The 26,764-nt window shown below is 46.1% G+C and overlaps 1 protein-coding gene across 1 annotated transcript in view; it reads left to right on the top strand.

The window, feature by feature from the left end:
* MERTK (MER proto-oncogene, tyrosine kinase) overlaps positions 1-26,764 on the top strand; it is a 90,986-nt gene that overhangs the window by 17,146 nt on the left and 47,076 nt on the right. The window contains exons 4-8 of the mRNA XM_015416138.1: positions 126-299; positions 9,890-9,976; positions 16,564-16,679; positions 24,346-24,529; positions 25,354-25,505. Coding sequence (XP_015271624.1) covers positions 126-299; positions 9,890-9,976; positions 16,564-16,679; positions 24,346-24,529; positions 25,354-25,505 — 713 coding nt within the window. The remainder of the gene's footprint in view (positions 1-125; positions 300-9,889; positions 9,977-16,563; positions 16,680-24,345; positions 24,530-25,353; positions 25,506-26,764) is intronic.

The raw sequence follows: 26,764 nt of genomic DNA, 5'->3' as shown, positions 1-26,764 counted from the left end.
TCTTGAACTGTATGATATGAGCTGCTATAGGTCAATCTAAAGTGTCTGTGGTTTTGCCTTATTCTGTGTGTGCCTTTTTGCTCTTCCAGTCTTTCTAATAGTTCTCTCCCCTTGGCTGCATACAGGGCTGCCGCACTTCATCAAGGAGCCTCAGGAGCTGAACATTACCCGAAATAAGCCGTTCAATCTCACGTGCCATGCTGTGGGGCCTCCTGAACCTGTTGTGATTCACTGGTTTTGGAACAGCAGCAAAGTTCATGAGGAACCAGACATTTCTCCATCTGTCTTGATGATGCCAGGTAAGTTGAACAGTACACTGGTTTCAAGGTGTGTGTGTGACTGCTTGTCATTCTATACTCACACAGGAGTGTTAACATCCCCAGAGTGGCCTGGTAACCCATCAATTTCAAATATTTGAATGCTTCAGTGAGCTTGTTTACTGGCTAGCCATGTGCTATATGAAGAGAAAACTGACAGTGCTATGATTTTGTCAAATGGGGGTATGTACCCACAGAATCTACCCTGAGACAGTAGCAGCTCCAGTGTGGCTCCTTCTGATATGAAGCAGAGAAGAAAGAACTGGAAAGTGGCAGCAAAAAGAGAAGGAGGTGAACCCCAAGAATAAGACCATAGGCACAAGAAATCCAGTTCTTAAAAATATGCTAGGAAGTGAATAAACCAGGAATCCTAATAACCAGAACACGTGTTCTATGCTTTTATGCTGGGCTATTTTCTACTGTGGATTTTAATTCATGTCTTTTAATGTTTTGTTTGTACTGTTTTTATTTTGTAAGCTGCCTTAGACAGGTTCTTGGAGGAGGGAGCTTAGAAGTTTTCTAAATAAATAAATAGAACGCCATCACATTATGCCATAAAGACATAAGGGCTAATGGTCGTGGCTCAGTAGTAGAGTATCTGCTTGTCATGAGGAAGGTCCCGCGTTCAATCCTTGGCATCTCCAGTTAAAAGGAACAGATAGTAGGTGATGTGAAAGACCTCTGCCTGAGACCCTGGAGAGCTGCTGCCTGTATGAACAGACAGTTCTGACCTTAATGGACCAAGGGTCTGATTCAGTATGAGGTGGCTTCATGTATATATGTGACTCATCTTAATGAAGTTATGGTTAAGTACATGTTCTATGAGGAGAAACTGATGATACTACAATTTTGTTAATAAATAACAATTATTTCTTGTCAGGCAAGGCGGGATATAAATTGAAAGTAATAAATAATGATGATAATGATGATGATGAAGGTGGCATGACTGTGATACATAATCACAAATCTCCCATGAGACAGCAACAAACTTGTTATTGTGTGAGCCTTAATGTAAGAGGAATGCGTGTCTGGATCTGTACTGACTAAAAAATTGATATATTAATGAAGTCTTGAGGTCAAGGTAGACATGCACTGGGTCTTATGTGATTTTTTTTAAAAAAAAAACAGTTTTCATGTGCGTCCAGGACTAATGTGGACTGGATGTGTGGAGGGTGTCAGCCTTCCCACTGTGCCATTTCCCTATCCTGAAATGTCTGTGGGGAGCTGCTATATGCTCTATTGGGATAAACCTCCAGCCAGGTATATGTATATTTTCCTTAAGAAGGCAAATAGGGGCTTTTCCAGGTTCCTTGAGGCTTTTTTAGGTCCTCGTGCCTCCCTGTGTGGTGTGGTCCTGTCCTGAATTAGAACCCAGTGAGTTCCTGAGCAGTGAGTCTAAAAAACCGCCGGGAGTTCCAGACATGATATTCCCAGCATGTAATGAACAAACTAGGATTGCCAACCTCCAGGAGGGGCCTGAAGATCTCCTGGAATTTCAGGTGATCTCCAGACTAGAGATCAGTTCGCTTGTTAAAGGATGGATGCTTTGGAGAGTGGTCTGTAGGCATTATTCCCCAAACAATTTTTATTCTTTTTCAAAAGGAATACAGAATTCAACATTATAATACTAATAAGTTTATTTGGAAGTCTGTAGGCATTATGCCCTGCTGAGGTCTCTTCCCAAATCCCTCCCTTCCAATATTTCCAGGAATTTCCCAGTGAGGAGATGACGCCCCCCCCCCCCCACACACACACAGAAAACTTGTGTTGGAGGAGCTGGAAACGAGCTAGCCTCCCTCACCCCTTGAATTTTAGACTCGTGAAGCTGTCTGTGAGAGTATCATATTTTTTTCCCTATCTTTCTTCCCAAAAGTTTAAGACAGTTTTCATAGGTCATCCCTCCTCTTATAATCAAAACACCCCTGGGAAAAATAGGGCCAAACGACATGTTTGCATTGTTAAAGACCCGGGTTTCCTGGATTGAACTCTGGTTCCCCACATCCACACAGCAATGGAGGGAAATGGATTTTTAAAAGGAAAGGAAAGCCCAAATAAGCTCAGAATGCCACTGTGAGGAAAGGATAGGCTCCTGCCTCCCCCCCCCCCAAGCCATTTTCCTGCACCAAAACAATGCGGGGGGGGGAGATTTCCCTGTTTTTGCTGTTCCACTTGGAATATTCTGTACACACGGAGCAGCACAAAAAAGGGGAATAACTCTCCCCAAGCACTGTTTCTGTGTAGGAAAACAGCTGTTGGGGGGGGAGGCAGGAGCCTTTTCACCCCTGAGGTGGCATTCTGAGCTCATTCGGGCTCTCCTTAATTTTTTAAAAAGGCATTCCCTGTAGCTTCTGTACGACTTCAGAGAACCCCAGTTGGGTCTGGGGAACCCAGACCCCAACTCTGTAAAAATTGAAACAGGTAGTTTGAACATGTGAGCATGTGTCTAGCCTCACTTCTCCCACTGAGCTTCATGCATGATCAAGGATTAACACCGGGGTTACTTTATGTATTGATTTACTTTATTTATAGTTTACATTTTTCACTGAGATTTAAGGCAGATTAAAAGTGTAAATCAATGCAATCAACAGGATGAAATGCCCAATAAGACCTGTCATAGAACTAGGATTACAGAAGTCTGAAACACATACTGACTTTCTTTGGTCATATCCCTTTGAAGAACTTGAGGTATTGAAAGCAATTTTAAAGAGCCACTGCTTCCTATATTTTGAGGAATTGTTTTAATGGGTGTTGCCTCTAAAAGTGGCTTATCTGGTTTTTACCAAGTAATTGTGAAAATAATTCCAGGATTACATAATGTTTTAGCCATTTCCTTTTCCTTTTTTAGCATTTGGAAAAATATATTAGTTAATTTAGTTAGTAAAATAAATAGCACGATTTAATGATTTGATAATAGGAAGGAGTGAAGTTATGAACTCTATGAAACAAGAACTTGCCTTGACTTAGAATGTAATGTTTCTTCATCAGTTCCTTCTATTCTGAGGTTTCATTTGTACATTTTAGAAATTAGCAATACATTTGGCTACGGCTTAAGCCAGTGATTTTTCAGCTGTGTCCTGGGGACCCCTGAAGTTCATTGGGGTGCCAAAGCAAAGAAGCAGAGTTGTTGAGGCCTACCATGGGTCCCGCAAAAAGAGTCCCTCTAGGCTCTTCCCCCCTCCCCACTACGAAGACCCAACCAAACATCATATGAAAGCAAAACAGATTACTTGCTTTGCTCTATAGGACCAGACAATGATCAGCCTCCTGGATTTCACCCTAGTTTCCCGCCTTGGTGGTCCTGATGTAAAAATCAAGGTAAGACTCAGGGAAAGCCTGATTCCCTACTGCTGGCAGTCTTCCTCAATGCATAGCTGCAGTAGGGAACTGTGTGGGCCCATCCATGTAAGATTATGACAACACACTCCATCTAGGGCTGCCTGTGAACACAACTCAGAAATTTCAACTAGCACAAAATGTAAAAATCAGATTATAATTCAGCATTAATTCTAGAGAGTTTATCTTGCTGCCAGTTTTGAAAAAACTTTCTTTTTGCTTCCTGTGCTTATTTAAAGTCACAAACAATTTGGTACTAAGATATCTAAAGGACCGTTAAGTCATGTAAAAAAAATCTCCTTGTCAGTTGAGATCCCCTTTGGAGGCCCTTTGTCGTTGTTTTAAAGGAGGAAGATCGCTACAGAGGACAGGGCCTTCTCAGTAGCTTTCAAATGCCCTCCCAATATCTGCTCATGTGGTGCTGAGTCTTGAGTTTTTGACATCAGGGCTGTTTCCACACATGGATTTCCCTCTGTGTATAATATAAGGTTGCCAGCTCTGTTTTGGGAAATTCCTGAAGATTTGGGGGCAGTGACGGGGGGGGGAATGTTTGGGAAGGCAGATTAGCAAGAACATGATGCCATAAATGTTGTCCTCTAAAGTTGCTCTGTCCTCCAGGGGAACTGATCTCTGTAGTCTGGAGATCAGTTGTAATTCCAGGAAAACTCCAGACCCCAGTTGGAGGTCGGTAACTCTAGTGGAATGCAGCATGGCCCTACCTCTTTTGAGAGTAGGGTTGCCAAGTGCTTTCTTACCTGGAGCGGGGGACTCCCGGGTAGTGTCTGGAGCGCGCGCGACCATCCGAGGAAAAACCATAGAGTTTTCCCTTGGATGACCGTGGCCCCGCCCCCAGCGTGCCCCGCATCATCACATCACTTCCGGGTGACGTGCACGTCGGGGTGGGGTTCCCCCCGGGGCCCGATCTGCCGCCGGCGAGGAACGGGCCTCTGGGGCGGGGGTTTCCCCGCCCCCCCGGGGGGACTTGGCAAGCCTATTTGGGAGCTTCCACACATCAACCCATTCTGCATCTAGCATTCGCTCCATTGTTTTACCAGACCCACACTGGAACAGAAAAAGATGTGGCTCAAAGTTGTGGCCACCGGCGATTGTCCAGAACTAACCAAAAGTAGGAATGCCATCCATTTCAGGAACAGGACAACCAGTCGTTGCTCGGGCAAAAATCAGCTGGGAGGAGGCTTCTGTTTCTTTCCAAAAGGAAGTGTCATCAGAGTACCACCTGCAAGCAATTCTAGGCTTGTTCAGCTGTATACCTAGGTCCCGTTCACACTGGCCGATTTGAGCCGGGAGCGGGACAGTTCGGGGCCGGATCAAACCGGCGCGATCACACCACAACATCTGGGAAGCGTCTTGCTTCCGTGGCCGAACTGTCCCTTCCCTGCAGAAATCCGCCTCAAACCGAACCACCTACCTTAGGTGGTTCAAATGGGAGAGGCGCTTCTAACCAGGCGTTTGATCGCCGGCGCGTCTTTGCGCCGGCACAACCCCGGCCCGGATCCGAACTGCGCATGCTCAGACATGCGCAGTTCGGCCGGCCCCCGGTTAGGGCTGTGTTTTCTCCCCGGCGTTTGATCGCGCCGGGGAGAAAAGGCGGCGCGGCCGGGGAATCCATGGGATCCCGCCGCGCCGGGGAGAAAAGGTGGCGCGGCCGGGGAATCCATGGGATCCCGCCGCGCCGTGTCAACGTTGGCGCGGCTTTTAAAAGCTGCGCCTCAAGAGGCTTTTTTCCTGTCGTGTGGCAGGGGCCATTGTGCTATTTCTGGTGTAACTCATGGGGCTCCAGAGACTTTCACCTTGAGCCGGAGCAAAGAAAAACCTCCTTTACTCCAGTGCTAAGGAGGAAGTGTGGGGAGACTGTGGGCAGAGCATCCATGTGGCTGCTCCACTCACAGCCAATCCAGGGAGGGAACAGAGCTAAGCTCCACATTTATCCCCATGGAGTCTATTAGCTAGCATTCCCCCCCCCCTGGTTTATATTTGGGCTGTGGTGTTTGATGCCTCATTGTGAAGGCAGAAGGGGGGGCTGCAGGGAGTCTGACACAATCATCAGCGTGGGGGGGGGGACTGCAACAATCTGCTTGGGAAGAGGGGATGCAGACACCATCACCCTCTGCCACCAGTCCTGTTTCCTGATGCTTGCACAGCAGAGGTGGCTTTTCCAGCACCTTGTGGAAGTCACCCAGGTTAAAGTGGTCTCTCTCCCCACCCTCAGGCGTTTGGTAATTATTTCCCCCCTTCCTCCTCCCCTGCTTTTGCAGGTGTATAATGTGTCGCCAAATTGCTTCTGACTTGCAGCGATGGTATGAATTAATTACTTCCCAAACGTCCTATTGTTAGCAGCCTTGCTCAGGTCTTGCAAATCTTTAACAATTTCTCGACCGTGGCAGTCGTTCTCATGTTGGGTCTTCCTCTTTTCCTGCCACCTTCAACTTTTCCTAGCATTATTCTCTTTTCTATTAACTCTTGTCTTCTCTAATGTGCATAAGTGTGATAGCCTCAGTTTAGTCATTTTAGCTTTTTGGCAGTCCATGGTATCTGTAAGACTGTCGTCCAACACTACATTTCAAATGAATCATGTTTCTTCTTGGCAGCTTTCTTCACTCTTCAATGAAATTTCACATCCATACATAGTCATGGGGAATACCATACTATGAATTATCTTGATCTTGGTTTTCAGCAACACTTCGTCAAACTGAAGAATCTTTTCTAGTTTCCTCATCGTTGCCTTTCTGAGTCTCAGTCTTCTTCTGATTTCTTGAATGTAGTTTCTCTTATGATTGATGACTGAGCCAAGGAATAGAAAATCTTTAACAATTTCAGTTTCTTCATTGTCTACCGTAAAACTGTGTAATTCCTCCATAGTCATTATTTTTCTCTTTCTCTTTTCCGGCACGGGCCCCGGGTAGACAGCAACAGGCCTCCTGGGGCCTCCCTGGGGCCGCAGCGCTCCGGCGCGGGCCCCGGGAAGATAGCAACGGGCCGCCTGGGGCCTCCCTGGAGCCACAGCGCTCTGGCGCGGGCCCTGGAGAGGTGGCAACGGGCCTCCTGGGGCCTCCCGGGGCTGCAGCGCTCTGGTGCAGGCCCCGGGAAGGTGGCGACGGGCCTCCTCGGCCTCCCTGGGGCCTCAGCGCTCCAGCGCGGGCCCCAGAAAGCCGGCGACAGACCACAGCGCAGAGAGCTCGGGGCAGGGCTTGCTGCCACCGCCATTTGTGCCAGTTCCTGGGCTCCTGGAGCGGCGTTCCAGTGCGCTCCGGCCCCAAAAGACCCCTGGATCTGAGCCATTTTTTGTTTTAGTAGTTTGGTGTTTTATATGCTATTTTAATTTTAAACTGCCTTGGTTATTCTTAGGAATAGAAAGGTGGGGCATAAAATCCTCATGCATAAATAAATACATTGTGCATGAGCAGAAAAGAATGAAGAGGTCTAAGGTAAAGAATTGGTATGTGTGCCACTAAGGAAATCCAGATTTTGTGCCAAGGAAATCCAATGGTTTGTGATAAAATTATAAAACTGTATACGATATCTGAATATGTGATTCTGATTGCAGTGTTTCAGTTTTCATACGGTTCAACTAGACTTGGCAGAATGTTGGTAATTCAGGTATTATAAAATATTTGGGTAAAACACTGTGGCAAAATATTTTTAACTGCTGCTGTTCAAGCTTTGCAACTTTCTTTTTTCGAAAAGCAAGTTGTCTTTTGATAACTCCAGTCCGACAGTCTACACCAACCGGAAAACACCTCCCAAGAGTAGCTGTGCAGAGGACCCATCTGTGCATTGACTCGCTGTGCAGGGAGGGAAAGTGGGCACAGCACTTCCATACATTCAGACTGTGTAGATAAGTCACCCATTCACACAGGGGTGACGCTAGCTCACTCAGGCCCACTCTCCCTCCCTGTGCAGTGAGTCAATGTGCAAATGGGTTGTCTGCACCCAGCTATTGTTACAACTACAGAGCAAATTTCATCTAACCTTTCTGATATGAATGGGACTTGCATATATCCCACTGAAGTAACCATCAGTATATAGCAACAATTCTTGGTTGCCAACTCCTGTTGGAAGAGTTGTTCATATTTATTTAGATGTCACTGAGGAAGCCTGCTGCCTCTTCTCATTTTGTTTTTGCTGCTTCTCCAGAAGTGAATTTTGCTGCCTGCACACAAGCATTGCTCCTTCATCATCCACTGCCCATGTGGAGGGGCTGTGGCTCAGTGGTAGAGCATCTGCTTGACATGTAGAAGGTCCCAGGTTCAATCCCCAGCATCTCCAGTTACAAGGTTGTAGCAATAGGTGATGTGAAAGACCTCTGCCTGAAGACCTGGAAAGCCACTGACGGTCTGAATAGACAATACTGATTTTGATGGACCAATGGTCTGATTCAATATAAGGCAGTTACATGTGTGCGCGTGGTTGTGGATTACTTGAAGGAAAGGAAAGGGCTTGGTGTGCTAGGCAGGCAAAAAAGAAAGAAAGGATCTTATGAATAGCAGAAGGACATGGGCAAATAGTCCAGTGTGTTCAAAACTGGATTTCGAGACTGAGTTGCAGCCATCATATGAATGTAAAGGACTGCTCTAGTAGCTCAGATGAAAGGTCCACTAGATTCCTAGTTTTGACGGAGTAGAGAGACAGGTGCAATTTAATTTATTTTATTACCAAACTTGGAAGCCAGCAAGCTTTTCTATAGGCAGTTTGGAAACAAAAAGCAGATGGGAAAGTTAACAATTGTTGTGTGGGGGCAGGGACAAATGGAGAAGAAAGTACTAAAGACAGGGGAAAAGAAGTTTCCCAAGACGGATGAGTAAAAGCAACAAGAAAGAAAGTTGCTGCGGGAAATAAAAAGTGGGGGAAGAGCTAAGGTTGCAACTTCCCCAGTCTCTATACCCAAATCTCCAGGAGTTTCCCAACCCAGAGTGGGCAACTCTAGAAAGAGCAGATCATAGAATCATAGAGTTGGAAGGGACCTTCAGGGTCATCTAGTCCAACCCTGGATGACAAGGGGGAGAACTGTATGAGAAATGACAACTGAAGGGGGGGAAAGGGAGGAAGAACAAAATGTAAATGAAGGAAGACTAAAGAATTGATGGAACAGAGGAAGAAAAACAAGAGGACAATAGAGACGGGTGCACGCATTTACTTTATAGAGTCATCAATAGAGCTGACTGTTCCCGTTAACAAAAACAACAATCCAAAACTCATATAGGAATCCCGCCCCCTTATAAAAACGAGGGTTCATGGATGTAGAGTCAGAAACAGGAGAGAAATCTTGGAGGCCCTGAATACAGCTGCACATCAGAAGCAGGAAGAGAGATCTGGTTTCTGCCTCCTTCAGCAACCCATAGGGATGCCAGCCTCCAAATGGAATCTGAGGATCCCCTGGAATGACAGCTCATCTCCAGACTACAGAAATCAGTTCCCCCAGAGAAAAGGGCTGCTTTGGAGGGTGGACTCTATGGCATTGTACCCCACTAAGGTCCCTGTCATCCCCAGGCTCCATCCCCAAATCTTGGAAGAGTTTCTCCAACCCGGATCTGGCCACCCTACCTACCCATATCCCGTCAGTGGCCAGAAGGGGCCTGGCAACCCTAGATCCACTTGCTGACCAGTTTTGAGGAGACGCTTGGATTTCGGCACCCTTGTGGATTTCGGCCTTTCTGGTGTAGTGCTAGATGGTGGAATTGAAAGTGCAAGAAGGAACTTTGCAAGTGCACCTTAATCGATGGCACGGGGTGAAATGAGAGGGATACCATTGCGATTTGCCTGTGCTTAAGAGCTCTGAGACTTTAAAACCGCAGAACTGGCATACTTCCTCCTGAATTATCGCCCTCCTACTTGCTTCTGGCTTGCTAAACTTTTCCATTCTATGGCTCCCCCCTCCCCACTAGCTTGGCCTGAGCTGCAGCATGAGGCAGTGGCAGGTTTTAAATAGCTGTGTCAAAGAGTTCAGTCACATTTTTGGCACAGGAAAGTAGCTTTTTTTAAAAAGCAACAAAAGAAGCCAGCCTTTCCCATGAAGTGTCTCCCTTTGCGGTCAGAGAAGTGCTGTAGCTGAAGACATGTTTATCCAAACTGTAAAACAACACTTGGGAGTTGGTTTCTTTTTGTGGTCTATGTTTAATTTAAAAAAAAAAATGGGCCCAATGTTCCCTTTTGTTACAATCACATTTCCTGCTGTATTGTTTCATTCTCACTTTGCATGACTTATTTTAATTTGACTGCAGGTCTTAATGAAGCTGCTATTTTCCATTGTGAAGCTCATAATGAGAAAGGACTAGCTACGTCAACTGAAGGACGAGTCAACATAAAAGGTTAGTAGTAAGTCTCAAGCAGTCTTTAATGTTCTAGTTCAGTGGTGGCGAACCTATGGCACGGGTGCCAGAGGTGGCACTCAGAGCCCTCTCTGTGGGCACGCGTGCCATCGCCCCAGCCAGGCCCAGACCATCATTAAAGTATCAAATTCTCTGCCAAATAATTTTAAGTAAATGAAAGCATTTGGGATTGCTTTCCTTACTTTGTTTGGATCATCTTAAGTTAATGTATGGTTGTTTTTTTCTAAAGTAAAATCTCAGTATTCAGGTTAAATTGCCGTGTTGGCACTTTGCGATAAATAAGTGGGTTTTGGGTCGCAGTTTGGGCACTTGGTCTCTAAAAGGTTCGCAATCACTGTTCTAGTTCATTGATCCTAATGTAATGGGTTAGTACCCACAAGAGTACTCACCTGATTTCTAGCATTTTACAAGCAAAAAATAGGGACATGCTTGGAATACCTCAGTTCTCATATTAAGGCCCATTGTTCAACAGCTCTCCTTCACAAACTGTTACATATTGCTGAAGACTATATTCTACCTTCTGCAGGCATTTACTTTGTGACCGTGATTTTAAAAAGCCAAGAGTGTGTTGTGTTTGTTTGTGTTTGGTTAATCATATGCTAGATATACTTGGTTAATCATATACTAGAAAAGCAACCTAAAATAGATGAATAACATTGAAAAATTTACCTCAGAACCTGTTGTGAAACAGTGGATTGTACACTGCATTCATTCCTCCACCCTGAGATTTAACTTCTAGACCATAAAAAATGAGAACACTGGCAACTTATGATAACAAAGTTTGAACCGGTAATCCCTCAAAGGCAAAAATACGCACAAATGATTGACTAGGAACAAGTACCAGAAATATATAGGAATATACCTGGTATATGGGGACCATTGAGGTATATTGAGTTATGGTATGACTTGTGATAGGTTGCACCACTGGCAGCACAATATCTGCTTTTAAAGACACCTGGGAGAGATAGGAAAACACGGTGGCAGAAGGGGAGGGAAGAGAGAGTGGATGGAGTGGGGCTCCAGTAGAGTGTTAAGGATCTGCTGATGGTCAGATTAAGGCACGCATGAACAGATATTTCAAACAGTGATAACTAGGAGTGGTGAGAGTTTCAGGAAGGTCGCCATGTTGGTCTGCAGTAGAAGAGCTAGATTTGAGTACAGCAGCACCTTAGAGACCAACAAGATTTTCGGGGTATGAGTTTTCAAAAGTCAAAGCTCCCATCATCAAGTATCCAGTTGAAAGCTTATACTCTGAAAATCTTGTGGGTCTCTAAGGTGTTACTGGACTCAAATCTAGCTCTGGAAGTGAGGAGGAGTCAGAAAAGGAGAGGGGGAGTCAAACCAGATTTCATGAGTTTGCCTAGGGGGATCAATTTAGGTTTGGTCCCCCATTCCAGAGTTCAGGCTGATGGGTTGCAGTTCCACCCTTCCCCCAAACTTAAGAAAGGAGAAGGAGTGCTAAAAAGTTTTCCAGGAGCCATTAGAGTCCAAGTGGAGGCCTGTATTGCATTCTTCCCTGGATGCTTCAATACAGGCCTATAATATGGTTGCCAGCATTTAAAGTGGTCCCTCCATCTGTCCCTTTAATAACAGTTTGATGTGCAGCAAATGTCAGATGATGTTATTTAGCTTCATGCAGAGGTCATTTCGGGGGGAACGCAGGGGGTCGCAGTTCCCCCGGGTGAGGTACAGGGGGCGGGGCACATGACGAAGCCCCGCCCCCTGCTTCCGTCCGCCCCACTTCCGGCCCTCATTCAGCCAGGAGGAGGCAGGAGAAGAGGGAGGGTAAGTTGCTTCCTCCCCACCTCTCCCCACCCCTGCCTGCCTGAGGCCAGGGAGGGCCTTGGCGGGGCTTCCTCGCACTCCCGCCGGCCTTGCAGGACCACCGCCGGGCCCCTGATGTCAGGGGGTGTGGCATATGCTAATGAGTTATGCTAATGAGTTCCCATAGCTCTTTTTCTACGAAACGACCCCTGGCTTCATGCCATGAAAAGCTTCAACTGCCCATTTCTGCATATTAAACTTCTCTATTTTCCTGGCCAGATGGCAATCTCTAACAGCCAGTGGTTCCTGCAATCCTTCCCTGCCATCCTTTTCTTCAATAGATTTGGGGAAGCATGTAGAACAGGAGTGTCAAACTCATTTCTTATGTGGGCCAGATTTGACATAAATTGGACTTTGTCAGGCTGGGCCATGTGTGTCATAAAATGTAATGTCAGGTAGCAGAGATATAAACTTTATAAAGGACACAGAAAAACACAATGAAAGATATTATAGCAGTTATTCCATCGGAGCCCCACATTAGAGGCTAATATTTCTCTGCAAACCTGAAGTTCTTTGATTTTGTGGAACTCTATATTTTAACCGTGGTTAGTCCCAAACCTCCCCCCCCCCAGAAATATAAACGACAAATATATATGGTCTGAGCCTAGGACCCGGGGGAAGAACATGAAATGGCTGAGCATTGCAAGTTTCTCTCCCCCTCCCAGGTCTACTCAGAGTGGCAGTGGCTCTCCAGGGTCTCAGAGGGGTTTTTTACAGGGTGGTTTGAGATAATAATTTTGGGTGTCCTCTTCAGCACTTGTTCTGCTATTGTTCCAATGGAATAATAGCAGAACAAGTGCTGAAGAGAACACCCAACATTATTTGAGGATACCCCTCCACATTAGGAGGTGTGTGTGTGTTAAAACTAGTATTTGTCTGCAAAACTGGAGTCCCTTGAGTTTGCAGAACTCTATATTTTAACCCTGGCTGGTCCCAAACCTCCCCCCCTCACACACACACCCTTAAAACATGCCTCCCTAAACTGGAAAGGTGGGGAAATTATGGGATTTTGCAAAGACAGTTTTAAAATAAAGAAGAAGCACAAGGATCACAGCAGAAGAACCCCCAGCCCCCAGCTCCTACCTGTGACGAGGACTATGGAGGTTTGAAAGGGTGGCTGGGAAGTAGCCTTGCCAAGCCCCCGCTGGGGGCGGGTAAATTCCCACCCGGGAGGCCCATTACCTGCTACCGGCAGTTCGGGCCCTGGGGGGAACTCTACCTCCTGCCGGAGGGCGTTCCCAGTGTGATGATGTCACCCGGAGGTGACATCATCATGCTGGCCACGTTGTGGGGGGGACACTCTGTGAATCGAGGGAAAACTTTATGGTTTTCCCTCGAGTCATGGTGCCCTGCCCCCAACGTGGGCGATGCGATGATGTCACTTCCGACGGAGCCAGGAATCCCCCCGTTTTGCAGGTAAGTCGACTTGGCAACCCTACTGGCAACCACCCTCTGCTTCCTGCTCTGAGCTCTCTGTTCTGAGGTAGCCTCGCCCTCTGCTCATTATACTCCTACACAGCTCAAGCTGAGAACAGCAAGGTTGGGCAGGGGGTGAGGGAAGAGAGCCCCACTCCCAGGCTGGATTAAAGGCCTGGGTGGGCCGGTTGCAGCCTGTGGGCCGCAGGTTTGACACCCCTGATCTAGAGCTTGTTTTGCACCTCATGAGAATTAGGAGTATATCAGGTCTATTATTTTTGTACAGGTATGTCAAGCCGCCAGTCTGTCAGGCCCCATCAGCAATACAAGCTTGATGATGTCACTTGCAAGGAAAACCATAGAATTTCCTATGATTCCTAGAGCTACTGCCATCACTTCTGAGTTTTCCCCGGAAGTAATGTCATCACACTTATGTCCACCATGTCCCTGCCCCCAACCCTTCTGCTGGTTGCCAGGCTTGACCTAGCAACCCTATTTGGGTACCTAAACAAAAAGTATACAAGGTTTGGATCCTGCAGATCTATTCCTCTGAGGGCAGAAGCTCCCACTGGTGCAAGGCCAGGGGAAGAGGCTGCTGTTACAGGAATTAAGCTACATGATCCAACCCACTAGCTGTGCATTTCTTGGTGTCTTGCAATGTACTGCGTAAGCAGTAAATAACTTCGTAAGTCTTGAAACAGTCCACCATAATTGGTTTTTCCATTCTAATGTTTTTCTCACAGTAATGCAGTAATGCCATTTGGAGAGCTGTAAAAATATCTTGTTGTTCTTAGCAAAATTAAACTGGTTCTACGCTTAGTGCCAAGCCAATAAAAAGACCATTTTATTTCAGAGCGCACACAAAGAGTAACCATTTTTGGCTTGCATGGACTTTTTTTTTTAACTTTGTGTTTGTAGGCTGCATATTCCCAAAAGGTAACAGCAATTTAAAAACAAAACTGTATAGGTCCCATTTGTTACAGTCAAACCATTACAACATAAAACTTGTCCATGAGCATTGTGGTGGTTGGGTGAACTCCCAGACTGTCCTTTCAGAACTTTGTAGGCTTGCCAGCCCCCAGGTCCAGGCAGGGGATCCCCATCCCTAAACACGGTGTCCCTGATGTGATGATGTCACTCAGAAGTGACATCATCACACCGGGGATGTCGTGTGGGGATGCTCTGGTATTTGGGCAAACTCTATGGTTTGTGGGCAAAAACCCCATACTGTTTCGCCCAAATGCCAGAGTGTCCCCATACGGCATCCCTGGAACATCACCCAAGTCCCCCCACCAGAGTGACAAAGGGACTTGGCAACTCTAGATCCTTGTCATAGGGTCTTCATATGCTGATTTTTTCATATGCTTATTATTATTTTGGTATCTAATCAAAGAAGATACGCAGGTTTGGATCCCATGAATCTATTGCTGTGTTGGCCATTGATTTCTTTCTTTCTAACCACAAACGTAAGGGGAGAGCCAAAGTCCCAGGAAGGAAAACACTCTAATTAAATTCTGCTACCTAAGGATACTAGATAGCTCAGCCATTTGCTATTCAGGACATTTTGCCATGAGTTGGGTTGGTGTTCTCCCTAACTCATTTGTATTTCCTGCAGCCAGATAGTAGCTGCAAGGAACTTTACAGCTCAAGTACCAGAGAGCCTAATTCACATGGCACAGGGGAAAGTGAGAAAGTAGCTTCAGCCTCCCTTACACGGCATCTCATGTAGTTCAGGCCCATTTCCCCCTCTGACACTCCTTGGCCACTGTCCCATTTTTCTTAATTAAATAAATCCCCTCTTTTCTAATGTCTCTCCTCTCTGGGCCAATGGATATTGTAAGCTGCTTTGAGCAGTTGTGGAAAGGTGTGGTGTAAATGTTGCAACCCCCCCCCCCAGGAAAATACTGATTTGCGTAGGAGGACCTACTCACATAAAATCCAATGTGTGCAGGCCTCAAATGTGTGATTGTTTCCTACAGTGTATTTAAAATGTGGATCACATTATTTGGGCCAAGGCTGCCAAAGGAGGAGACAAAAGTCTGTGGGGCTTGGTCAACCTGGGGACCCTGGGCAATGCATTTTTGGTGCTGTAAATTCTGCAGCTCTATTCCTGAAGGAGAGGGAAGGTGGGAGTATGAGTTTGGGCCAGGTGCTATCATCAGTATGTCATTGTAACCTGTTACAGAACAGGCCTGTTCCCAGGATAAAATGGTGGCACCACCCACTGAACTCTGTGCTGAGCTCCTTGGCGGAAGGCTGGGATAAGGACTTAGGGATGCCAGACCAGTGGGTCTGTTGGGGAAGGGAATGATGTTGCGCGACATATGACATCATATCCTCCCAAAACTCTGGATGTGATGCTTTGGCTGTCCCTGAAAATTTCATGGTACCATGGAGTTTTCAAGGACGGCTAGAGCATCCCCAACATGCTTACATCATATTTAGGGTTTCGGGCAGATGAGACATAACATGTTGCACATTGTCATTTCCACCGCCAGATCTTTCTTCTGCCAGTCTGGGGAGCAGGAGTGGGAGGGCAGCGGGAGCCCTCCCACCAGAAATGGGCAACTGGTAAGCCTACAAGGAAAGAATGGGGGGGAAATGTGAGGTACACTTTGAAATAACCCATTATTATCATATTCATGCTAACAGAACATCATGTGATGTGCTTTCATATGATGTTTGGGTTAGGTCAAGGTTGTATGAGGTAGATCCCCAGTGGGAATCATAGTTTGAAGGCCCTGGTTTGGGTTTCCATAATTTTGAGTTTATATTTGTAGACTTTTACAAAACATACCTGCATGTCAGCCCAGGTCTGAAACAGACATGACTTCTAGTTGGGAGCAGGAAGTTAAGATCTTGCTTCCATGCCTTGTAGAGCCAGTGTAGGGCAGTGATTACAGCGTTGGACCAGGATATGAAAGCCCTGGGTTCAAATCCCCGCAATGTCATAAAGCTCACTAGGTGATCTTGGGCCAGTCATGCTGTCAGCCTAATTTACGCCACAGAGTTATTGTAAGGCTATAATGTGTGAATAAGAGTTTCTTGAAGAAAGGGCAAGACACAAATTTACCAGATAGAATTGCATTGGACATTTGTCTAATCTAGACTTCTGCCAGCTGCATCCCATGGTTCTCTGCTCCTTCTCCCTATTCTCTCCTCCCATGTGGCTACTTGCCTGCCTGTAGCCCTTTCTTCTCCCCCACCCACATTCAAGTAATTCCAGTGGTTTTGTGTTGTGACCAGATTGCCCTTCAGTTGCATGTATTTTGCACTGTATACCATGTACAGCATAACTGCTGAAGATGTTGTTGTTTCTAATGCAGGAATCCCATCCCCACTAGTTGATGTCCGTATTCAAAACAGAACAGCTCACATGATAGTTGTATCCTGGGTCCCAGGCTTCGATGGTTATTCTCCGTTGAGCAGGTGCAGTGTTCAGGTAAGTCTTTACAACTGCATTCCTTAATACCTGATGTTTCATATGTTTCCTGATGGACTTTTGTTATTTAGCATCAATGAAAACATGCTGACCATCATCCTCTGTACTGGTGAAAGTTTCAGGCTTCTCCATTAAAAATGAAATATTAAACTTGTGTGGCGCAGGGCCAAAGTACATGTTTCATTGGAGATCCAGAATCGGACCTCTCAGTGCTTTCTTTAAGGCTTATGCAAGGACCCCTGATTAAAATGGATTAAGTTCCATTACAATGAATTGGCTGAGGTTTTTTAGATCACATTACTTCCCTAATAGCAATAGTTTCAGGAAGGTGGCTATGTTGATCTGCTGTAGAAGAGTTAGATTCAAGACCAGTAGCACCTTCAATACCAACAAGATTTTCAAGGTATAAGCTTTTGAGAGTCAAAACTCCCTTCATCAGATAATAGCCATGTATGTTACGTGGAAAGGAAATGGAGGCAAGCTGTGTCTCTTTTCTGTATGGTTCCTGCCTGCATTCCTTATCCAAATAACAGAGAACAGGTTTCATAGTATCAATACCAGAGAGAAAGCTAAGTGTACTTTGTCCTATGGCAAAGGTGAAGAAATAATCTGCTTCCTTGTACTTTGGGAAATGACAGTTTTGTTTCCTTCTCAGGAAGAGTCCAGATTGTGATATCTAGAAAAGGATCCTTTAAATAAAACAAGACACAGTGACTCATTCTAGTCAGAGGGCAAAGTGTCTGCTGCCAGTTGCAGGAATTAAGTGTGTCAAATAAGCAATTACTGTGGAGAACTCCTTAGGTCTCTTTATGCAGAAGTGCCTGGTGACAGTTGCTGTTCACCTAAGAAGCAACACAGCAATACTTCCACCCATCATAACAATGGGCAACATCGCCAGGAAACCAGAATAAAATCCCGGTGTATTAAAAGCACCCTGTTTCCTAATGACTGAGGCCAGCCCAAAGTGCTTCTAACAGTGCTTACTCAGGCTTGGGGCCTGGTGAGTTTCCAGTGAGAAGGAGTTCTATATACAGAGAATACCTCTCTTCTGCTTCTACTTTCAGGGCCTGACATAAGAACATAAGAGAAGCCAATGTTGGATCAGGCCAAAGGCCCATCCAGTCCAACACTCTGTATCACACAGTGGCCAAAAATACCAGGTGCCATCAATGATTTGGAGTTGGGAGTAAGCAGTGAGGTGGCTAAATCTGCGGATGATCAAAGTTTTTCAGGGTGGTGAAAACCAGGGAGGATTGTGAGGCACTCCAAAGGGATCTGTCGACGATGGGCGAGTGGGCATCAACGTGGCAAATGGGGTTCAATGTGGCCAAGTGCAAGGTGATGCACATCGGAGCCAAAAATCCTAACTATAAATACACGTTGATGGGGTCCGAATTGGGAGAGACTGACCAAGAGAGAGATCTTGGGAGTCGTAGTAGATAACTCACTGAAAATGTCGAGACAGTGTGTGACTGCAATAAAAAAGGTCAATGCTGGGGGTTATTAGGAAGGGAATTGAAAACAGATCAGCCAATATCATAATGCCCCCCTATATAAATCAATGGTGCGACCTCATTTGGAATACTGTGTACAGTTCTGGTCACCACACCTTAAAAAGGCATTGCAAAAAAGTGCAGAAAAGGGCAACTAGAATGATAAAAGGGTTGAAGAAAGGTTAAAGCATTTGGGGCTCTTTAGCTTGGATAAATGACAGCTGAGGGGGGACATGATCAAGGTTTATAAGATTATGCATGGGATAGAGCAGGTTGAGAAAGAGGTACTTTTCTCCCTTTCTCACAATACAAGAACTCGTGGGCACTCCATGAAATTGCTGAGCGGTCGGGTTAGAACAGATAAAAGGAAGTACTTCTTCACCCAAAGAGTGAGTAACACATGGAATTCACTGCCACAGGAAGTGGTGGCGGCTACAAGCATGGACGGCTTCAAAGGGGAATTAGATAAGCATATGGAGCTTATCCAACATTGGCTTCTCTGGAAACTCACCAGGCCCCAAGCCTGAGGAAGCACTGCTTACCTTCCAGTTAGCTACCTTCTGGTCCTCAGGAATGGAAGCAGATTTTAATGAAAGATTACATATCTTTGTCAGGAGATCCACAAGTTCACATTTGAGTTCTTTCAGAACTCTCGGATGTATGCCATCTGGGCCTGGTGATTTATCAGTTTTTAAGTTGTACGTTTAAGTCCAGTGGCACCTTTAAGACCATCAAAGTTTTATTCAAGGTATAGCTTTTGTGCGCATGCATACTTCTAGACATAGAGGGGATGCTTATCAAATTTGCAGATGACACGAAGCTGGGTGGGATTGCTAATTCTTCCCTGGACCTAAGGACGCCAGGCTGGCATTGACCAGGGCCAGGGCCTTTTCAGTGGTGGCTCCAACCTGGTGGAATGAGCTTCCAGAAGAGATCAGGGCCCTGTAGGACCTGTTACAGTTCCCCAGGGTCTGTAGAACGGAGCTCTTCCGCCAGGGTTTTAGGAAAGGAGCCGCACCTTACTATCTAAGATCCTGTGCCAATATCATCATCCAGTCTGAGCCTGCCAATAGGGAAATCTACCGCTGACTGTATGTTTATTACGTACGCTGCTACTACTGTACCGCCATCGCCACACAAATTGTTTTTAGTAACTATGTTGTGTTTTATGAGCTCATTGGGGAGGGCGGGGTATAAATGTGAAAAATAAATAAATAAATAAATAAATAAATAAATAAATAATGCTGACATTTATATTGTTGCTTTATCTGTTGCTATTTTTATGTAAGCCGCCCTGAACCTGCCTTGGCAGGGAGGGTGGAGTACAAATAAAATAAATAAATAAATTTGCCAGTATTTACATGTAATGTGTGGTTATAGCCATGAATCTGTGGCTTATGTGTAACACTGGATGAAGAACCTAATTCTTCCCTTTGCAATAGCACTCCCACTATTGCTGAAACTGGCATTCTTCCCAAATACCTTTCCTCCCTCCCTGTCACATACACTGGCAACACACCTGTACTCTTCCTTTATTGAGAATGCCTTCCAACTCTAACATTCTATGATTCTATGATTCTAAGCCTTACGTATGGAAAGGGGGTTAGTTGCCAGGAAGGACAACTTAAGACGCATAAGTAAATGAGTGATAAGTACAGCTAAAATTGGATTAAAGCAGTTAATTCACGGCTACCCACCTGAACAAAACTGGCTTGTGTAACGTTCAATCTTTCAGGGCAGGTATGTAACCTATTTATCCAGGCGATTTAAAATCCCACAGGGCATTCTCAATAAAGGAAGAGTACAGGTGTGTTGCCAGTGTATGTGACAGGGAGGGAGGAAAGGTATTTGGGAAGAATGCCAGTTTCAGCAATAGTGGGAGTGCTATTGCAAAGGGAAGAATTAGGTTCTTCATCCAGTGTTACACATAAGCCACAGATTCATGGCTATAACCACACATTACATGTAAATACTGGCAAATTTATTTATTTATTTTATTTGTACTCCACCCTCCCTGCCAAGGCAGGTTCAGGGCGGCTTACATAAAAATAGCAACAGATAAAGCAACAATATAAATGTCAGCATTATTTATTTATTTATTTATTTATTTATTTTTCACATTTATACCCCGCCCTCCCCAATGAGCTCATAAAACACAACATAGTTACTAAAAACAATTTGTGTGGCGATGGCGGTACAGTAGTAGCAGCGTACGTAATAAACATACAGTCAGCGGTAGATTTCCCTATTGGCAGGCTCAGACTGGATGATGATATTGGCACAGGATCTTAGATAGTAAGGTGCGGCTCCTTTCCTAAAACCCTGGCGGAAGAGCTCCGTTCTACAGACCCTGGGGAACTGTAACAGGTCCTACAGGGCCCTGATCTCTTCTGGAAGCTCATTCCACCAGGTTGGAGCCACCACTGAAAAGGCCCTGGCCCTGGTCAATGCCAGCCTGGCGTCCTTAGGTCCAGGGAGGGCCAAGCGAATTTGAGACCCTGACTGTAGTGCTCTCTGGGGAGCATGCGGGGAAAGGCAGTCCCTCAGGAAGGTAGGTCCCTGACCATAAAGGGCTTCAAAGGTAAGCACCAGCACCTTGAAGCAAATTTGTTACGCTGTTGTTAGCCAGTGCAGTGCTTTCAGCGCAGGCTGGATGTGCTCCCGCATGGGGAGTCCCAGCAACAGCCTGGCCGCCACGTTCTGCACCAACTGAAGTTTCTGGATTTGGTCAAGGGCAGCTCCATGTAGAGGGCATTACAGTAGTCTAATCTCGAAGTGATCATAGCGTAGATCACTGTCGCCAAAATCGTTGCATTCGAGGAAGGGAACCAACTGCCTAATCAGCCGAAGATGATAAAAGGATCACGTAGCAGTGGCTACTACCTGGGCCTCCATCATTATGGAGGCATCTAGGAGCACTCCCAAGCTCCTAACCTCCGATGCTGGCACCAACGGCGCCCAATCAAAGGACAGGAGTGGGATCCCTAATCCCAGGCCGCCCCGACTCATGCACAGGACCTCCATCTTTGTTGGATTCAATTTCAGTCAGCTCAGTCTAAGCCATCCAGCCACAGCCTGCAGCGCCAGGTCCAGATCTTCTGGGTTGGAGTCAGACTGGCTGCCAACAGCAGATAAAGCTGGGTGTCATCCGCATACTGGTAACAACCCAACCCATGCCTCTGGGCAAGGAGGCGCATATAGATTTTAAATAGAATTGGGGAAAGTACCTCCCCTTGTGGCACTCTGCTCACTAGCGGGTGCCTTCAGGACAGCTGTTCCCCTAATGCTACACTTTGTCCCTGACCCTGAAGGAACAAGGAGAGCCACTGCAAGGCAGACCCCTGAATCCCAGCATCGGCGAGGTGGTGGATCAGTAGTTGATGGTAAACCATGTTGAATGCCGCCGACAGGTCCAACAACAGCAACACTGCCAAACCGCCCCTATCCAGATGCCTCCGAAGGTTGTCTGTGAGGGCGACCAGTGCCCTCTCCATCCCATGGCCTGGTTGGAAGCTGGACTGGTAGGGGATCTAATATGGAAGTGTCATCCAAGAAACCCTGCAGCTGAATTGCCACCGCCCTCTCAATTAGTTTGTCCAAATAGGGCCAATTGGAAATTAGCCCCAGTGCCTGCTTTTCCCTTTTCTAGGAAGAACTGCATCCAAAGGAGGTAATTTTGAGTGGACTAGGGATCACAGGGGTGCTTTCCCTTTCCCCATCATTATTCTACCCAAAATGTCTCCCCCACTGAGCTGCTTCTCCCTCCTCCCACAGATTTTGAGCTGAGAACTGGGTGGCAGGCAAAGGGTTAAGCAGTACTTCCACTCCTGCAAAACAATGGCTAGCGGGGGCGGGGATACAGTAAAGTTTGATTATATATGTGCATTTAATGTGTGTGTGCAATTAGCTACCCCTGCACTTTTTTTGTGTTGGAGACTGACTGAATTTCTTCACTATACCAGAAGTGCCTCTTTTGTGCTGCTTCTGTCTTCACAAACATTGTCAATACAAGATAAAAAGTCAGGGAGGCATTTTAGAATAGTAGGTTTATTCATGCCAGTACAGATTTTAGGTTTGCATTCTAATAGTTGAAAATGCAAAAATCGCATTTTGTGCACTAAAAAACAAAGCCAGCTGTAGCATAACATCGTTCTTCACACGTATTGCTAATTATTGTCATAATTTATGCTACCGCTATTGCTTAACATTAACTTAGTAACAGTGAGATGCTTACAGAAAGGAGAAAGTTTCAGCCAGAGGGCTTAGCTGGAACACTACAGCACCATACAGGCCAATATCTTGCAAAGGAGTGGAGTCTGTCCACACAGTGTCCTTTGTTACTGTGCTGATTCCTCCCGCACCCCCCCACCCCCAAATTGTTGTATACAACAAAGGAAAAACCTGTAGATTGCTGGACATAATCAGGATTTCCTGGGGCTGGTACTCATTCATAGGAGAGACTGGGGAAGGTTTTAGTCCATCACAATTTCACACACATGAGTCACTGCCTTCTTAGCACTTGAACCATAGAACGAAATTCTGAAGAACTGCAGTGATAATTTAAGCCAGTGAGTCTACCCATACCCATTTCCAATCGGTTGGCTAAGAGGAGCTTTCTCTGGCAGTTTGGAATAAACTCTCATGGGGTATGGTGGGTGGGTAAAGAATGGGGAGATGTTTTTCCTTTCCGGATGTTATCAGCATCCTGCATTCTTATTGAACCTCCAGAAACAGGCTGGAGAATCTGAAACATTTCTTATGATATCATATTCTGTATTGGTTACTTGACAGTTATCACGCATACGGAAGTAGATTTTCTTAGTTTGAAAGCATTCAAAACCTCCAAGACAAGTGAGTGCTTTAATCACAGAGCACAGAAGAACTTGAAAAAGCAGGCTAGAATTACTATAATGTTACCATGTGTGGAGCAAATAACTTTGACCACTACTGTTTTGCCTTCTTTGGGGATACAAGAGCCAGAAAGTTGATTTCTTGCATACAAATGAAATGTACCTAAAATAGAAACATCTAGTTATGATGACTCTTCTAATATTTGCTTGCCAGAGCATCCGGTAGCATGAAGGAATGTTTTGTTTTGCTTTTCTTTCTACATTGCAGAGCACTGAAGGGATTCTCTTTGACCCAGATTAAACCCAGTTCTGATAGCACAGCCCCTGGTTCAGCTGATGTTTTGTTTTTAATAGCAATGATAGCTTGAGTTAAGCATGGCCTAAAGGACTGTTAGGGTTATCCCTGTGTCCACTAATTCTCCCCTACAAGCCAGGTCACAGACAAAGGACTCTTTAAGCCCTTACTTTCCAGTGTGAACAGTGACAGTGGGGTTGACAGAGTAACCCCCTGATTACGTAGCTGCTGCTCACACCCATTTGTTTCCCCATATTTTGGCTTGGGACAAAACATACAATAAGCCTAACAAAAAGGAGTGGAGCTTTGGAATCTGAGACTGTGGCAGGGGAGGGGTGCCTGATCTGGAGCTCACAGACGCTGCACTTGGCCTCTGGGCTGGCAGTTCCAGATTCCTGCTGTCAGCCATACTTATCCGTTTTGGCATCAATACAAATCTCTGGCTGAGGACAGACTGGCAGTATGAAGCGCGAGGGAGCCAGGGCAAAAAGATCCAGACGAAGTTGTGCCTGGGATTCCCGGTCGCACTGCACCTACTGATGCGGGAACATACCGGGGAGGAGACGCAAGGCAGCGTTCACAGTGTTGGCCCGCCCCTGGTGGAGGCACGGCTGTAAGTGGCTTTTTTCCCACTCCGGCGACATGCGCCTATGCGCATAGGTGCAGCAATGCAGCTTCTTTGCAGCTTTTAGCGCGCACACTTCTGGGAAGCGGGATCAACGCACTCTCCAGGGTTTGCTACCGCTTTCGCCTGGTACCTTTTTAACGTGGTAGGGAATCGTCATAGGATGCCCACTGGAGGCTGAATTGAGGTAGTAGTGAGGCTGAGCATGTGCACTGTCCTTGCCATTCATTCATCCTTAACACTTTCTGTGATTCTGGGGAAGAGGCAAGGCTTCCTGCCCATCTTGAGTCTTGTCACCTTACAAATTAAGTATAGTTGTTTACAGATATGTTGTCTAAAGTCCTGGTAGTGTTGGGGGTCCTTGTTTAATAATCTTTGCTCATCAACTTGATTTTCATTTTAGGTGAAGGATGTTGTGTCACTGGGTAATACTTCTGTTATGGTTTTTAATACTTCCACACCACCTCATCAGTACAGCATTCAAACTCTGTGGCCTATGAAGGATTATAACATCCGTGTTTCCTGTATGAATGAAATAGGCTGGTCTGGTTTCAGCCGTTGGATTACAGCCAGTACAACAGAAGGAGGTAAGAAAAGAATAGTACAGTTAAAGTAATTTTTTATTAATCGTAGAATGCTTGTATCCTATCTTTCCTCCAAGGAGATTGGGGAAGCTCAGAAGAGGGCCCCTCTATTTTTCTCCTCACAACAACCCTGGAATGTGGGACAGGATGAAACAATACAGCTGGCTTAAGGGAGCTTCATGGCTAAGCAGAGAACTGAATCCATATTTCTCCCATCCAGATCTATCTGCTATGTAATACTGTCTCTCAAGTATGGCTGGGAATCTTTCCACCTTGTACCATTTGGTGACATTTTGGCAGGGAAGTGTTATCTGTTGTATGACTGAAGCTTAGGTGGTAAGCTGTATGTCTACTAAAACACACACTTTTTTCAAAAAGTGGAAATCATTAGCCAGTCTCCTGTCATTTTAGCAGAGGCTTAATGAGTAGAAATGACCAGCTGAAACCTTGTTTTCTCTTTTATCAATTAATATTTTTATTCAAATGTTGTAAATATTACAAAAATACACAGCAAAATTATACCAGCTGAAACCTTTGATGGAATGGAGATAAAGAACATCAACTGGTAAATAACATCCCATTAAGCCTCTATTAAAGGGACAGGACTTTCCTTTTCTCCAGGCAGGTGGCAAACCAAAGTGCAATCCTTTTCTCTGTTGTTCACCCTGGAGTAATGAGGATTAGAGAAGAGGAGACATAGGGGTACATCCTTTTTAGATTTAGGGCATCTTCCTCTTATTTCATGTTTTTATTCTGTATATTGTTTTTTGAAAACAACACATTAAGTAAAAAAAGATTGATCAGCCTTTCCTGTTTCTGTTTTAAAGCTCCATCTGCTTCTCCTATGAATGTTACTCTCTCAATTAATGAGACTGCCTCTTTGGTGGTAGTATCGTGGGCAAAGCCTCCTGATTCACAGATGAATGGTGAACTTCAGGGCTACAAAATATCCCACATGTGGCAGAATTCTGATGTGTCTGTAAGTATGGAAACACAAATAACATTAGGGGGGGGGAAATCCATATGAAATGGCTGGCTGCTCCTGGTTCCATTCTCCTTTCTTTAAAATGTTAGCATTTTAAGTGTGTTAGTTGTGGTCTCAGCTGGGGGGGGGGGTCAACCTTGCATGTATCCCCCACCAGCATCAAATAACACACCATACACAAGATTTGGATAAATGTGGAATAAAACGGCCACAACTTTATTGGTTACAGCTGTAAGAAACTTTGACACAGCAAGAGTCTCCCCAGATCCGCTTCAGAGGCCAGGGTGCACAGCTGGCCCTTTCCCCCCGGGAAAACCCCTCCCCTGGAACCGACTTAGACGCGAATGGATCTGATCAGTGTTACTATGGGATATGAATAGAGTGTTTGTGAAAAGTAAGCAGACGGAGAGTGATTTCAGCTAAGCATACCTTTATTTAGTTCAGGACAAAGACAACGGACCAGCTCGCAGGCCGGTTTATATGCGTTCAGAAAACCCGCCACCAAGTACCCATAAACACACCCCCTACTCCCAATAGGCTATTTACAGTAACCGGGTGACCATTGGTCTCCCGGCTGGAAAGCTAGCCCTTTGATTGGGCCGGCTAGGATCCTTTGGATCCTTTGTCTTTCGACTCAAGCTATGGACAGTTTGTGCCTGGCCAGCCCGGGCAAGTCCGGGCATGTCAGGCTGAATACATTACACCCCTCCCCCTTTGGTTCGCAATGCACCCACAGACGAAGTCCTTCAGGTGCACCGGTGGCTTCCTGGGGCGCGTCGAGCGGCGAGGTTCCGGGGTGGCTATGGGTTCTGTCTCTGGGGCCCTTGGGGCCGAGTGGACCGGGGCCGGCGAGGGGTCCGCCGTGGGTGGAGTGGCTGGTGCCTCGGGGCGAGGGGTCTCGGGCTCCGCCCGGGATGGTGGCTGTGGGTCTCATCCCAGAAGCAGGGTTATGGGTTCTGTCTCTGGGGCCCTTGGGGCCGAGTGGACCGGGGCCGGCGAGGGGTGGCTATGGGTTCTGTCTCTGGGGCCCTTGGGGCCGAGTGGACCGGGGCCGGCGGGGGGTCCACTGTGGTTGGAGTGGCTGGTGCCTCGGGGCGAGGGGTCTTGGGCTCCGCCAGGGATGGCAGCTGTGGGTCTGATCCTTACACCGGATCCTCGGGAAAGAACCCCCTGGCCGCCTCGTACGTTTCGGTGCCCGGTGCCTCCGGGGTTGCCCGGTCGGGGTGTAGTCGATCCATCCGGGAGGCCAGGCG

This window comes from Gekko japonicus, unplaced genomic scaffold, assembly GCF_001447785.1.
Source record: "Gekko japonicus isolate JY-2015 unplaced genomic scaffold, Gekko_japonicus_V1.1 scaffold339, whole genome shotgun sequence".
NCBI lineage: Eukaryota > Metazoa > Chordata > Lepidosauria > Squamata > Gekkonidae > Gekko > Gekko japonicus.
Note: the sequence above shows the minus strand (reverse complement) of the source record. Positions and strands in the feature narration are given on the sequence as shown.